We start from the raw sequence: 16,702 nt of genomic DNA, 5'->3' as shown, positions 1-16,702 counted from the left end.
TTAACACAACGTGTATGCTAATAACATCAGGTTCTTGTGAGAATGAGATGAACAGCGACCGGAGTTTAGTAAACACTCAATAAAAATTATTTGTAAATTTTCAAGCTTTATGGCATCTGTACGCTTGGTATCTGTGAACCAACTGAAATTTTCTTCAGGACAAATCTGATACCTTTATTGTTCCAGTGCTGCTCATGAACACTTAGGTCAGCATCAGGATACATGAAGTTAAAAGAGGTTTGAGAGCCGAGCTTTTAAGAACTTTTGATTCGTAACTCAGAGGCTCCTATAATTCTCATGCTAATATATTTGATTAAGTATGCACCACAAACCCAGAACTTCAAAGATGGAAAAGAAATACTGGATTCTCTCTGTTCCTCCCAATGGTTAATGCAGTTCTCTGCTTCCTTTCTGTGTCTACCCAAGAAAGAGTGCCAGAGTGAAGGCGTTCCGAATTGTCCCATTTTGCTGTTTAAATGATGTCTTCATCTCTTCTGGAAGGAACAACCTTAATATTCAGCCAAGTTGCTTGGAAGCAAGTTAAATGGCCTCCAGCACTCACTCCTCTCTTGATAATATTTGGGTGTCTTTTATACTTCTCCATGAAAAGAAAATTTACTGTGTGGCAAACCAGGCCAGCAAGGTTTTTCAGCAACTTAATTTAGAAGTGAATTATTCTCCTGAATAGACTCATTCTTTGTTTGAATACAAGGCAGTCTTTTCATGTGCTTCTCAAATAAGCACCCTACTTACCTCTACCTGAGTTTCCACTAGTGTCATTTAATAAAACAAAATGTACTTTTCCTTAATAGAGGTTTCATGCTCTCCAATATGCCACCTCCTTATTACAGTTCATGCTCTGAGTTCCTTTTATCTAAGTAATAAATCTACAATCTGTGAAACTTGTTCCCAAACTTTAAAGCAAACTTGCTGTTCTCTTTGGCATAGAATTTAGGTTTTATTTGCCCCCAAATAAGTGTTTCCAGTGAAGAGGTTTGAGACTAAGACTGTTCATGATATTATAAGTAAAGTAAAAACAGAAAGTCCTGTCTAGAACTTAAACTATGACATTCTAAATCTATCATTTATTTCATCAGCCATATTTCTTTGACTTTGAGGGAAATATTTTAGCCATTGAAGTTAATACTAAGTTAAATGAGGAATATAGGTCATCTCTACTACATGATGATGATAACTGATTTGTAGAAATATGTATATGACATGGGTGGTTTTGGTAGATCTGTTGTTAATGCCAAATGAAACATTGAAAGAAGTCAGTGTCAAGATCAGAGACAAAGGGTTGGTCAATTTCTAAGTAGTTTTCAAATTGGAATTTTTAAGAAGGCAATGAAAATACCAGATGGACAAACCCCCTTAAAATATACATACTGAGTATGAAGGAAAGTATGAAATTATATATTTCAGAAGTTACAGCATCACTATCATCTTTTAAAAAGAAAGAAAAACAAAAAAGAAGTTTTCTCTGGAACCTGCCTATTGCTGATAAAATCTAAGCAGGAAACTGTTTTGACCAGTTCCTGCCCTGTAATACAGTCTTAGAATTGCAGCAGAAAAACTGATATTTACTGATTCTCAGAGAAATCAAAGGCATACCCTAAAACCTCTAGTGTGAAATGTGTTATTGGTAAGATGAGAATATTGGCTGTCCGGACAAACCCATTAAACCTAGATGCATTATGTTAAACAGTCACACCAATGCTAATTACAAACTCTCTGACACTGAATGTAATGGATTCCACGCTTGACAGCCTACTTAATGTGGCCATACTCAAAAACAATAACAGGAGACCCAGAGGCTCTATGGAGTTGTTTCTGGATCCTGAGTGAAATTCTTTCAGTTCCACATTCTTTGAACATCATCAAAAGTTTTTGAGAGACACATTCAGAACCTACTTTATTACTACGTGTTGTTATCTTAAAGCACACTTTCAAGGAGGGGCGCCTGGATGGCTCAGTCAGTTGAGCGTCCAACTGCTGATTCTGGCTCAGGTCATGATCTCAGGGTCTTGGGATTGAGCCCCATGTCAGGCTGTGCTCTCAGCCCAGAGTTTTCTTGAATTCTCTCTCTCCTTCTGCCCCTCCCCACCACTCACACTATCTCTCTAAATAAATAAATAAAATCTTAAAAAAAAAAAAAAGGACACTTTCAAGGAGATGAACAAGAGATTTAAATCAAATTGTTACATGAGCGAAGTCTCACTAAATAGAGGTCCAAGAAGAATATTTCATCTATGAACAGATCAGAGAATTATACAAATAGAGCCAGTGATTATCATCAGCCACGCAGAACCGAAGCAAGATACATAATTAATGTTTGTTTTTAAATAAATGTATTTCACTATAAAAGGCATGGAACCACTTGTAGAAAATTTGGGGAAAAATCAGCATCGATCCTACACAATCATTGTTTTAACATGGGTGGCTAGTCTTTCATCCTTTTTCTTATTAACACACAAAAAATTTTTAGCTTATATTTAATTTTATTTTTTATAAATGGCCTTTTAAAGTATATCACCCATATAAATGTAAATTTCACTTATAACGTGATGAAATTCCAAGATACAATTATGGAACAGCAAATGACAACTTACGGTATTTAAAGCAATCTAGCCACTGAAATGTTTTACTTTCAGCATGCTTTATTTCAGGATAGCATGCTCTATCCACTCAGCTCTTTTCCATCCTTACATGTACTGTTAATTCAAGTGTTCAAAATAAGTCTTGGGACATGATATGCATCACATAGGTGTTTGTTATGTTATTGTTTGCTAGTTGTTATTACTGTACTTCGTAATACAAATAACCCAAAGTTATTAATTATAAGGGCATAAACACTAAATCCTTTCATAATGCAAACTGAAATATGTTTTAGAACAAAATGTTAAGTGATAAATGTGATCTCGTAAGGCACCGACGTAAGTGCAGCTGGTAGAGTTCATTTAAAACACCTGGAGAGGTTGCGGGGATGCCCAGAGCCCCGATTATTGATTCACGAAACACTCTCTAAGAAGAAGCCCAACTTTTAATAGGTGCTGGTTTTACTGCAACAGAAATAATGTTCTCTTTTTCAAAGGAATTCATTCCAAATTGAATTACCTTTCCTGATGACACTCCTTTGTTTCATCAGACCTCTTGTAATCCCTCTGCCTTCCCTCAAACAGGGTAAGAATCGACGGTCTTAAAACTCTTTATTCTCAGGGTCCTTCTGGTGAATGAATTTAATAAAATTAATTCACGAAACTTTGTTGCCCATCTAAGGACCCTGCATGGAGGTCATCTGGAGCACTGCCACAACCCAAAGAAGGGGCCGCGGTAGGAATTTTGTCAGTTTTCCTGGGGAAACCAAGAAGCGTTTCCCGACATGCTGCAAGTGTCGCCAGTGACCCCACAGCAGCTGAGATCATCCCCATATGGAGTCCTTAATACCCAATACAATGATACTATGACATAAGGCAAAAAATTGTGGGACTGTCTACCAGGTCTCTCTTAATATCTTCCAAACTGGGAAATCAATTTGATACTGACTCTAAGAAAGGCCATATTCTGTTTTAAATGTCGTTCTAGCCCATATTTATGTAATTCATAATTTAGTTAATTAACCCATCCAAATTCTGCATATCTCTACAGATAACTGCAGAGCCACTCAGCTCGCCTCTCATTTTGGCCTCGGCACTATTTACTGATTGTTTTTTATTCCCGAGCAAGAACACATTGTCTCCATCACAAATCCTTTGAATAACCCCCTTGAAAATCAGTTAAGCATCAGAACTCTCCAGGGAGATTATACTTCACTATTCTCAGTATTTCGTGGCTATTCAAGTAGCAGGAACCATGTTCTCTACTCGACTTAGTGGGAAAATGAAAATGTTTACAATGCAAAATTTTACAGCGTGTTGTCATATTGCAATGATGGTTTTTACACTTTTAGGCTTTTCTCTCCATAATTAAATTGAGACCTTAAATGTAAACCTGCCAAAGGGAGTGATACTGAAAAATAAATATTCACAGCAAGATCATTACATTTTGGACTTGAATATCTTCTTTTGCCAATAGCTTACTGCTTTCATTATCCCTTATGTATTACAGCTTTCCAAATTCTGATCACCTCAGATTTGAAAAGAATTAAAGAATGACCCGAGACACTGACATGGATTTTCTAAGGACTAGTTGCTGATTGTTTTGACAGCACTTGTTTTCTTAAGAGCATTTTTTTTCTCAATCCTTTTAAGAGACAGCAACTAAATAATATTGTTTACACTAATAAGCTACGTTATGGATATTTTGGAGAGATGTCATTAATCTTTTTAAAGCATCACTTCTCTACAAACAGAGCCTAATTCTAGAGTTCTAAAATGCAGAAGGGTGAGTTACGCCTACACAGTTTTTTAGATGTCATGTGTTCCAGATTTCCTGTAGCGAAAAATCTCACTCTCCCATCGGAGGAGTGACCACTTAAGAAATGCCTTCTCACACTCCATGGTTCCCATGGTACTGACAGTCAATGCCTTTTGTTGTAGGCAGAATACTTCTATGAATTCCTGTCCTTACGCTCCCTGGATAAAGGCATCATGGCAGACCCAACCGTCAATGTCCCTCTGCTGGGAACAGTGCCTCACAAGGCATCAGGTGGGTGGTCTTTGCTTTGGGGGGAGGGGAGGGAAGTTTACATTTAAAATATAATGGTGATGGGAATAATATTCAAGATCCGGGAGTCACCCATCAGAGGAATCATAGAATGTTTTCCTGAGGAAATCCCGGTGATTTTAGGGCAGCTTGATTGTGATGTCCCTATCTCCTTTGGGCAGAAAATTAGGATAGGAGTGACGAAATGGCTGTTCCCTAATTTGCTAAAAACTCGACATAGCCCCAGTTCATAAGTGATTCCAGATTTAAAAAAAGGAAGTCACCACCTGAATTAATGTAGTGCCCATAAACGTGGCACAGATGCAAAGCAAGTGACTGGGGGGACGTGGGATCCATCAAGAAAAATTTCCCCCAAATGAACATTGTATCAAATAGGAATTTGAAGGAGTGAAGAGACATAGAAAAGTGGGAGAAAGGGGTTAATATTTCAGAACTAATCATCCTTCTCTGCTGAGAAAATAGAGTATGGGGTATTTGTTTAGAACTGTTCGGCCTGCAGAATAGCAGCTCATGCCTTATCCAATTTGAGTTTTGGGAAGGAGTCAAGGACAGAATTACTGCTCCATTCTACAGATTAGAAAATTAAGCCTTCTGAGGCTTCACTGACTTTCTCAAAATCATATATGAGTAACAAGCAGTGGAGCTGAGACCAGGTTTCATGACTTTCCGAGAAGTACAGAGATCACTTATGTTAACACGGTCAAATACATATTCATTGCTTTCTAGTCTATGAATATATATTTTTCCATAGTTGTGATAGTATTATATATTTAGTTTTGCACTATATTTTTTTTTGCTTTTAACATTTTAACATAAGCATTTTTCCATGTGATTTCAGATTTTCCCAAAAGTTGTTTTTGATGCCCTTATTATCCATTTTATGAACATACCCATAATTGGTTTACTCATTCCCTTATTGGGTGTTACTTAGTTTTCAGGGTTTTCATACTAGAAATATCACAATAAACATCCTTTTTAAAGTAATAGATGGTCACTGAGTAGGAGGCCCTGTTTGTCTTATTCACCACGACTGCCAACACAGGGCCCAGCACAGAACAGGACTTTACAAATTACTTATTGGATCAATGTTTGTACCAAAATCTTAGAGCTCATCTCATTATTTTATTAAAATAGATTCTTAGAAGTATAATTATTTTGTCAAAGGACATGAACTATGAACATTTCAAAAGGCTTTTAGAACAAATTGCCCAAATGCCAAATTACTTTCCACAAAGGTTGTGCCCATTTGTACCCTGGCTACCAGTGTGGGAGAGGGCCTAGCTCACCATAACCTCATCAATGTGGGTTATTAATCATGTGAACTGTTTTGCTGACTTAAAAAGTGAAAAGAGGTTTCTTAGTGTTCTTTTAATTTCATTTTTTTTATTCCAACTGAGGTAAAAGACATTTTCCTTTATCTATTGAACAATGTAAAATGTCTGTTGACCATGCTTATTTTTATATTGAAAATATAAAATAATTTATTGACTTGCAAAGCTCACTATATATTAACTATTTACACTTTCTGGCATATTTTTCAATTTATTATTTTTTTAAGGTGGGGATATGCAGAGTCTAAGTCCTATGTGATCAAAACTATCCCTTTGTCATTTTTTTCCTACTGCTTTTATGCTTGGAAGTTAATTCTTTATTCAGAGAGCAGTTATGTGATAATTTACACAGGCTTCTAGTATTTTATCAAAATTTATTTCAGCAATAGTATGAGGTAGGCTCTTATCTGAATTATTTTCCTGAGTATTCAGCTTTTCCAGTGTGAGAGGATGAATCAATTCAAGATACGCCTTTTATTTCACATTAAGCTCTTCCATACATAGAGTTTTAGAGCTTACTATTTGTTCCAATATTGCAATATTTTTAGTTTTATAATATTTTTAAATAACTGATGTCATAATCCTGTCCTTTTTAAAAAAAATTAGTCTTATTCTTCTAGAGGAATGTTAGAATAACTTTGATGTCAAATGAAAATCTCGGTGGGCACTCATATGAATCTATGCCATACTTAGGAAATCAGATAGCCTTGTAAAGTCCATTTTCAGGTTGTGGTCATCTACTACTTCTGGTGGAGCTCTGTGATCACCTCCCAGCACTGGAAGAGCTGGGGACTAAATAAGCAGAGTTCTTTCAGTTTCCTGGCAAAGGTACGCATGTGGGTGTAGACGGCAAGAGTGTGAATTTGGGTTTCTCTTGGGTCATCCCAGTGCTGCAGGTACAACTAGCAGCCCTTCCCGAGTATTTGCTTCCAAACCAGATGGGTATGGGGTTCTAGGAAGCTCCTATGAAGGAATGAGGCCTTGGATTCTGGAGTTACACTCACCTGAGATGTGTAGCCCCAAGGATATGGATATCCCATTCCAGATCCATCCATCCCTATTCCACACAGATGGCATTGCTCCTGGAATCGCATACTGCTATATCATGGAGACAAGAACATTCTCGGAATACGGCCATTACTCAGTCTCATGCCGTGTCACACCGTGTTTCTTTTTAGTCAAAGATAACTTTTTTATTAAATTTTCTTGATCATATTTTTGCTCTTTCTTTTTAGAAGCAGTCAGGGATAAAACAAATACATATTATATCTCTCAATTTCCATTTTATATTCTTAAAATTTTCCTTGGTCGCTTTCTGATTATTAAAGGAATACAAGTGCACTGTAGCCCATTAAATAATTAAATTAATTATACAGTTACACCTGCTCAACTTCCTTGTGTCTTTGGGTTTCCAATTTAATGCTTGTATCCTAAATCTTCCCAGCCTTATTCACTTTAGTGTCTAGTAAAAAAATGCTTACTGAAATTCTATTTTGTCAGATATTGAAACAATCCAATTTTGAATATATGATGTGACAATATTTTAATGCACCATGCTGAGGTAAAACTTCAATTTCTAATAATCTAGAATCTTTATAAATAATAAAATTTAGGGGGGAAGTGATTGATGCTTTGGACAAGGTAGGAGTAAAAAGAATAAGCCTTCTTCTGGTCTGATTTGACTTGTACATGTGTGCATGCACACACATACACACACACACTGCATGTACAACCCCCCACACACCCCCCTACCCTCACACATAGGGTTCTGAAGGCAGATGTAGGATTTGGTTGCAGAAATGCAGGTGCAAGTAGTTTATGGGAATTTTAGCTCATTGCAGGGCAGTTAGTCGTTAGCCTTATTAGCTCAGTCCCCACAGTAGGAGCAGTAAGGGTACCTTGAATTATTAAAAAGTAACCAAATCAGTGGGTCTTTGCCCCCAAACATCCAGGTAGTATTCATTATTCTACTGGTCTACTTTATACCCTCACGCTGCTAAGTTCTTTTATCCCCCAGACTCCTCGATGCCGAAACATTGCATGAAAAGGAAAACTCTTGATCTTTAACAGTTATGAAGTGCCTGCCTTCTGGCAGCTGAAGAAAACAAAAACAGGAAATACAAACTGCAGACTGCTTCAGGAAAACTGGATAACAAAAACCAGTTTCCAGCAAGCCAAGGCTTTACCTCTTTGAACACTGTTTCTGTCATACCATGAAACCAACAGAGCAGGCCTGTTTCTCAACCAAAGACTTCCAGGAATCCCATGTTAGAAATCTTTCCGTAGGTGCTAACGCTGGAGAGACCCCAGACCTTAGCAGAGAGTGAAGCCCAGGGAAGGTACTCCGTGTTGGCTGAGAGAATGAATGGCGGTCAGCACAGCTCAGGGCACTGATGACTATATTGTGATCACACAGCATTTGTGGTCACGTGACGCGGAGGACGCGCTCTCGCTCCTCTCTCATCTCTTCCCTTGTCAGGGCAGTGGCTCTGGTGACAGGAGGCTCCTGTCTCAGTGTGGAAGAGGTATTTAATCAGAATACATTGGCTGTTTACTTCTATATAAGAGTGAGTTTTTGTGCAATCAGCAGCACGTCAGTGTGTCCTCGAAGCCATGCAAGTTATGTTCAATCTGCTTTAGCTTTTCTGAGTTGTTTTAATTTACCTCAGTTTCCACTGTACAATCTAGACTGCCCTGGAATTCACAACATCTGGACTAATTTCATCTAGCTTTTGGTGAAAGTGGCCCTCTACTCATATGCTTATTGTTGCAAAAACACAATGTAACTGTCACATTTCTCATATCCCTTGGAAGTAGGGCGTCTGTGCTTTTTCTGCCTTCGCGATCTCTTTTTGTTTGTGTATGTGTTTTTCTGCGTGCACACTGTTCATACCTTATTCTCTGTATATCCCCCTGTTGATGGTGAATTTCTGTCATTTACATGTGTGGGGGTGCGTGTGCAAGTGTGCATAAATGTATATGGGTGTGTCTCACACAAGGTTTATCTTTGTGTCTGTCAGTGCCTAGTTTGTGACGGACCATAGGCTGGTGCTGAAATTACAAAAAAGAATAAGATATGGTCCTTGCCTTTGAAAATCTCATCCTCAGTGAAGGATACAGAATCATAGTTAAATCATTATATCATAAGCAACATATATAGAGGTGTTGGTGAAATACATAAGTGAAATCATTTAGGCAGGGGCGCTAGGGAAGGTTACAGAGAGCAAGTGCTGTTTCATTTTCGTCTTGAAAGATGAGTAGGAGGATGCTGGACAGAAAAGAAGAGAAAGAATACTCCAAGCAGCAGGATGGGTGTGCAGTCAGGACAATGTGGCCATATACCACGTGTTGAGGAACTGAAAGAAATCTAGCTTGGGGGGCGCCTGGGTGGCACAGCGGTTAAGCGTCTGCCTTCGGCTCAGGGCGTGATCCCGGCATTACGGGATCGAGCCCCACATCAGGCTCCTCCGCTATGAGCCTGCTTCTTCCTCTCCCACTCCCCCCTTGTGTTCCCTCTCTCGCTGGCTGTCTCTATCTCTGTCAAATAAATAAATAAAATCTTAAAAAAAAAAAAGAAATCTAGCTTGGGTAGAGCACAATTTGCACAAAAGTCAATTACTAAAGCTGAGTCTAACTAAAGTCAGGTGTTGTTTTTTGGTTTCATAGTTGTTGTTGTTGTTGTTTTTATATGAGGGGGAGGGGCAGAGGGAGAGGGAGAGACAGAATCTCAAGCAAACTCCCTGCTAAGGACAGAATCCATTGTGGGGCCCGATCTCACAACCCCAAGACCATGACCCAAGCCAAAATCAAGAGTCAGACACTCAACAGACCGAGTTACCCAGGCACCCCAGGTGTTTTTTTTTTTAAACAAATTTTTTGGAAACACTTTAAAAGGTGTAAGTCTTATTACTTGAATGGTCTTATAGATAAAATTTATAAACAGAAAGGAGGACAGGTAGAATTTGCACAAAAAGAAATAGAATTTCTATTTCATGTTTTAAAACTGAAAAATAGGCAAGTGTAATTTGTGTAATTTACATATCTTCTTAATTTCTCCTTTTATTTTAAAAGTTAATTCATTGAAACTCATAAACTAGGTACCTCCTAACTTTCAAATTTTATTTCCTAGTTCCATTCAAATCATTCTGTATTGAGATTCAGACCATAATTATGTTGACATAACTCCTATTTCAAAAGAGATAGGTATGTGTTGGTAAAAATTTTCCACCTGGGCTGAGGGAATTTGTGATGTGTTCCTTTTTAATTGAAGTTGCATTTGTTAAGTTGTGATTATACATATGTAAGGAAAATGAGCACAGTTTTAAATCTAGAGTGTTAGATCTTTAAAAGATGAAGAAGGAAAATATTTCATATGAATATTAACATGAACATAATTTTAGATTAGTGCAATAATTCTTAGAGATAGCTTTCCTAGTGGTTTACTAAGAGAATAAAGATGCTATGTCTTTAGTTATCTGCCAAGATTGCCTAAAGTTTTTCACTCAAAAATATAAGACTTTTTTTTTCCATCTGACAGAATTAGGCATAACTATGCTACATGAGGGAGTGCTTTGATAAGATTTTTTTTTTTTTTAGAGAGGGAGAGAGAGAATCTTAAGCAGGCTCTATACCAAGTACAGAGCCAGACACAGGGCTTGATCCCACGACCCTGAGATCATGAACTCACCTGAAATCAAGAGTCGGACACTCAACTGACTGAGCCACCCAGGCGCCCCGATAAGATTTTTTTAATGAAAGACATATTTGATGGCAAATGACAACATTAAACTTTTCTCTAAACTTCCAAGTAACAGGATCGTCACACAAAAAATTTCCTAAGAATTATTTTATTAATAGTATTAGTCTTACTGCCAAATGAGGAAACTGAGGCCCAAAGAGTTTAACTAAACCCACCCAAATCAGTGGGTCATAGCAAGTGTAGTTCTTTACCTGATCCTTATTGTAAGCATTAGACAATATTTCCAGAAGATGTTTATGCGTCTGTTGTGAAGTTAAAATATAGGCAAATTGAAAGTAGATTATAAAGGTCGTACCAAAGAATCCAGTAGTTGTTGACCTAAAACAAACATTGAAAGTACTTTCAATTCCAATTTATGTCTGTGGCTTTAAATGTTTAATGTTTATTTTTATAGATTTTTAGAAGATTAAAATATTTTACTATCACAAATTGTCTTCAAACCAAGTTGCTGAAACTCAAGTTCCACAAAAGGGAGGCAGTTTTATTTGTCCTCTTCTCCAAAGTATCCTCAGTCCTTAGAATAGTGCCTGGTACATAGTGAGCACTCAATATTTCTTGAGCAGATAAACTCTGTATCTTGATTCAAATTTGTAACTAACCATTTAAAGGGAAAAATTCATCTTGAAGACCCTAAAGAATGTTACTTGCAGTGTGTTTTCCTCATTGAACTTTCTATTGGATTTTGCATCCTTGTTTTTCTTTTCTGGGATTGTTCAGAGCCATACTTTTTAGATGACCACAGACCAGGGAACCCTCTGCATATTTATTTTTCATTGACTCAGGTCATGTTAGCAAGTCACACGCTTTTATGTGAGCACTCCAGACCTTCTAGAAGCACCCCCTGATGACTGGAACCTGCGAATATGTCGTAATTTAAGCATATTTGTAAATGGTTTGCTTTTAGCACATTTGAAAATATGGGCAAACTAGTAATTACTTTTAACTGAACTTTCCACATACATAAGAAGACACTTTTTATCTTTAACATCCAAGATGCGTTCTGAAATTTGACAATGCTGATAAACAGAAATGAAGATGAATTTACTTATAAGCATCTTCTGTTCCATGCCAAGATTCCTTAAAGCTAAAATAAAACCGAAGTGCCTTTTTTATTTTTATTTTTTTAAGATTTATTTATTTGAGACAGAGAGAGAAAGCGTGTGCGTGCTGCAGCAGGGGAAAGGGCAGAGGGAGAGAGAGAGAGTCTTCATGCCTGCATGGAGCCCAAAGTGGGGCTCGATCTCACAATCCTGAGATCATGACCTGAGCGGAAACCAAAAGTCGGTTGCTGAACCGACTGTGCCACCCAGGTGCCCCATGAAGTGCCTTTTTAAAAGAATAAAGTGGGCTGTGAAGTGGGGCTGAGTACGGTCCAAGAAAAAGATGCACCTGGAAAATATTAGTGCAAAAGATTCATGAGAAAGAGTAACACAATTGTAGAACTGGACCAAGTGAAAATGCACTGGAAGAGTTAACAATTGAAAGAAATTTGTCAACTCTTCGGCTTCTTTTTGAAATGGAAATCCCTGCAATGGATTTTTGTGTTTTGTAAATTGGTGCTTTCTTGTATAAGATTTCATTAAACCAAGGCTTTCAGTGGGNTCGGCTGATGGCGTGTGGTGAGAAAATGCTGAAAGTTTTATCTCTAAGAATCCTTCCAGATTCTTCCTTCCTTTCATGCCTTGGGGCAGTTGTCGACCTCCCCATCCACAAAAGATTCATGAGAAAGAGTAACACAATTGTAGAACTGGACCAAGTGAAAATGCACTGGAAGAGTTAACAATTGAAAGAAATTTGTCAACTCTTCGGCTTCTTTTTGAAATGGAAATCCCTGCAATGGATTTTTGTGTTTTGTAAATTGGTGCTTTCTTGTATAAGATTTCATTAAACCAAGGCTTTCAGTGGGGACAATTTTACTTTGAAACTTCAGACACAATTTGGTTTTCTCTTTTTACTTCTGTTAAAATGTCTGTATTTCCATTTTACCATTTAATTGATTATTTGCAATGCTCAGATCTCAAGATTCAGAACTGGAAATCCATATTATTTTGAGAATGGCACAGTAATAAACACTGACAATGCCAAAGCCTTGAGAGGGGTTTTTGGTTGTTAAGCCCATTGAGAAGATTATATGACCAGCTCCTGTGCAATGCCTTGTGGAAGAGCAAACCAATTTCCAAATCATTCCTTCTTATAAAGCTAGGAGAAAGGTTTATGAGAACTCTAAAGGGAAAGGATTTTTCTTGGCTTGGTATGATTTTCCTAAGCTTGGCAGTAGCAGTAACCTGCCATATAGAAACAAAATGAAGCAAAATTTCAAATATCTACCTATTAGCAAAATTTCTTCCTGTTTATAAGGAAGAACTAGAGCCTATTGGATCAGCTAGATCAGTATTCCCCAGTGGATATGTTATGATAATCCAGTGGATTTTAGAAATTTACATAATCGGGGGCTCAGTTGTTTAGGCATCTTGACCCTTGATCTCAGCTTAGGTCTTGAGCTCAGGGTCATGAGTTCCAGCCCCATGGCAGGCTCCATGCTGAACATGGAGCCTACTTAAAAAAAAGAAGAAGGAGGAGGAGAAAGAGAAGGGGAAGGAAAAGGAGAAGAAGAAATTTACATAATCGACCTCTTAGCCAATGACTTGATCCATTTTCCACCCACTGACTTGTGGGAGTTCCACAGTTGGTGGCCTCCTTGCACTCCAGGTACACCATCATCATCATCATCAAACAGTTGCCACTCTTTGCTAAGTCAACATCTACACACCCCAAGTGATCATTACACTCACACACACACAAAAATGGCTCATTTTTAGGAACCTAAACCATTACATATAAGCTTATTGTATTATACCTAATTCTAGATCCCCAAGATATGAACACTTCTTAATATTAACAAATAGCCTGAGAAAATATTGGTTTCACTAACTCAATTCAATCATTGGAGTCTAGTCTGAGTTGTAGAATATTTCCAAAGAAAATATTGTGTCACTTTCAAGCACGCAGAGTAAAAATAAACTAGTGCCTATGGGTCTTTATTTAATAGATTCTGGAATACTGTTTTTTAGCTCTTTTTGGGTTATATGGAGGCTGGTGAAGGTGCCCACAAGGTTTCCTTCCTTAATTAATCAATCTGTGCTGCCTATTTGCTCCTTTGATTTTTAGAGAAAATGTTTTTCTCAAGATGGTACAAGCCCAGACCAGGAACAAAATACCCAGATTCCATACTAGTAGGGCACAAATTCATGAGTCATTCATTCTTTCTCCACCTAGCATGATGTATAAGTTCTGTGGAGAATGCCCATATGATCAAAATACAGCCCCTACTCTGGTCGAGATACAAGAATATCAAATAATGAAATGTGAACATAATTGCGTTGTTCTTTGTGTCTCTTAGCAAGATTTCTATACAACTGGAATTAACCAGATAAACTGTTTCTCTATATTTGCTTTTTCTTTAGTTGTTCAAGTTGGTTTCCCATGTCTTGGAAAGCAAGATGGAGTGGCAGCATTTGAAGTGAATGTGATTGTAATGAATTCTGAAGGCAACACCATCCTGCAGACGCCTCAAAATGCTATCTTCTTCAAAACATGTCAACAAGGTAATCAGTGATCACCATCAAGAGAAAGCTCATAAGGCTCCTAGGTGTGATATGGATAGATAGATAGATAGATAGATAGATAGATAGATAGATAGATAGATAAGTTTTTGGTATAATTATAATGACATCAATGAGTGGAGGGGCTGGTTACTGCATGGTCCAGTATAATACCAAGACAGATTTTCTCTGCTATGACCCCATTCACAATTTTATGAACTCCCAATACCCTTCAAAAGCTCTCTCTTCTACCTCTCTCCTTCCTCTCCTCCAACACAGTCTTTGGGAGTCCCCAACCTCCTAGCAAGGTTGTCAGTCATTACCAGCAACTACCACCTGTTGAGGCCAATACCACTCATACCCCCACCATAAGCTTGGTGCTGCTGACCTTCCTGGAGGACTGGGTACCACCATCACACCAACAATCTCTGCCAGACAAAGGCATCTCACCCTGATGCCCATTTAAGCATGAAGGCCTAGATTTTTTCCCCATCTTGATATAAGCTTTTCTAGCACAGAATTTAAGCTCTGGAAGCTTTCAGTGCTCTAAAAATAAACCAAAAGGCCATTCCACCCTCTGAAAGTGAACACTGTGGGCCATATCATTTATTTCAGTGTGAATTTAAGAAGGTACAGTAGACTGATAGGAGGGGATGAAGGCAGAATAAAACTTGCTTTGCCTTCTTCCGTGAGCCCCCTCTGTTGGAAGTAGAATTGAGAGAAGCAAAATCTGACTTTGACGAGGATTTAGTGGAGTACAAGAGGTATAGAGAGAATATAAGTAGAACTTATCAGTATTCAGTAAATTACGATCATCGTGCACTGGGGGGAACATCACCACTAACCTCTTCATGCTTGCTGTAATTCACCCAGCACAATTTCAGAGGTGTCCATATAACCTTGTTTTTCTTTGGTGAAGCCGAATGCCCAGGAGGGTGTCGAAACGGAGGCTTTTGCAACGAAAGACGCGTCTGCCAGTGTCCTGATGGATTCTATGGCCCCCACTGTGAGAAAGGTAAAGAACAGATAGAGCCAGCTACCCTCATTTGCTTCCTAATGAAATTGATGTCACACAAGAGCCCCCCATATGCTTTTGTAACACAGTCCTTGAAATTATTTTTCTGGTCATATCATAAAGGTTGGTAAAATCTTAAAGAGCCACAGAAGAGCAGTTGGAAAGTACTTCTAAGATGGCTTTCTGTTAAATCCAATATATGGTGACAGGGGCAGAGAACGTTAGCACAATGTCTACATTCTTTGTGGCCACTACCCGCACACCCCCATCCCTAATTCACTATTATATACACTATGTTTTGGCATAATCTTATGAAAGTTTTGAAGTTTTTCTCCTCCACTTAAATTTTCTTTAAAAAGCTAATATTATGATTGATTTGACAATATCTATTCCAACTAAAAGTAGCTTGATTCACAACTAAGTCTACACCTGAGTTATGAAGTTGCTATAAGGCAAAAAAAAAAAGGGTGAAAATCATTTGTATTGTAAGTATATCTATCTCAGTGAAATTACTATTACATGAAAGAGTTAAACAAGAAAATGTGGACTAACCACAGGATGCTTAAATACTAAGAGCTTTTTTGATGAGAGTGAGCAAAATATTTTTCATCTTCAAGACACTGGAATTTTTCTCGTGTGCATATACTTTGGAATTGGAAAATCTAGGAAATAGGGCAGGGTAAAATATTTACAGTCTTAAGAAGGCCATGTCTTAGTCAAAGTAACGATTCTAGGCAAATTTTCATCAGCCACTGGGAATGGAACAATTCCAAAATTCTCATCTATGAAATTGGTTCAAAAAAAAGTGCCTCACTTACAACTCATAACTAATGTTTAATATAGCACACCTGTATTCCTAAAGACATTGGGGTCAACCACAAAGATCGAAAATGTAGAGCTATCGTATTACTGATATTTTCAAAATGGTCCTTCCCCAAAACCCTACTTAGCCTTAATCAGGGCTCTCTCTCTCTATTAGCCCTTTGCACACCGCGGTGTATGAACGGCGGGCTTTGTGTCACTCCTGGGTTCTGCATCTGCCCACCTGGATTCTATGGAGTCAATTGTGATAAAGGTAACAGTTTCTTTTTAAGAACAAGATTCTTTTTACTTTTTAAATGTTTAGTTAAAAGAAGTGTATTTAATATATCATCACTCTCCATAATAGCTCTATAAATAGGGTATAACAGTTTGTTGGCTGCTATAACAACTTTAACCCCAAATTTTAGTGTAGTTCAACACACTAGAGGTTTGTATGCGCTCATAGAATGCTCCAGTGCAGGCATCCCGACAGTGGGCAGGGCAGCCCTTCATGCTGGGATTCAGAGCT

General features: G+C 37.9%; 1 protein-coding gene across 2 annotated transcripts in view; it reads left to right on the top strand.

Moving 5' to 3' along the window:
* WIF1 (WNT inhibitory factor 1) overlaps nt 1-16,702 on the top strand; it is a 73,169-nt gene that overhangs the window by 38,278 nt on the left and 18,189 nt on the right. For both annotated transcript variants that reach the window (XM_019800504.2, XM_002920048.4), the window contains exons 3-6: nt 4,539-4,647; nt 14,220-14,360; nt 15,277-15,372; nt 16,352-16,447. In XM_019800504.2, the coding sequence (XP_019656063.1) occupies nt 4,539-4,647; nt 14,220-14,360; nt 15,277-15,372; nt 16,352-16,447 (442 nt within the window). The remainder of the gene's footprint in view (nt 1-4,538; nt 4,648-14,219; nt 14,361-15,276; nt 15,373-16,351; nt 16,448-16,702) is intronic.

Source organism: Ailuropoda melanoleuca, chromosome 15 (genome assembly GCF_002007445.2).
Source record: "Ailuropoda melanoleuca isolate Jingjing chromosome 15, ASM200744v2, whole genome shotgun sequence".
Classification (NCBI taxonomy): Eukaryota; Metazoa; Chordata; class Mammalia; order Carnivora; family Ursidae; genus Ailuropoda; species Ailuropoda melanoleuca.
The sequence above is the reverse complement of the archived record's forward strand: the minus strand, read 5'-3'. Positions and strand labels throughout refer to the sequence as shown.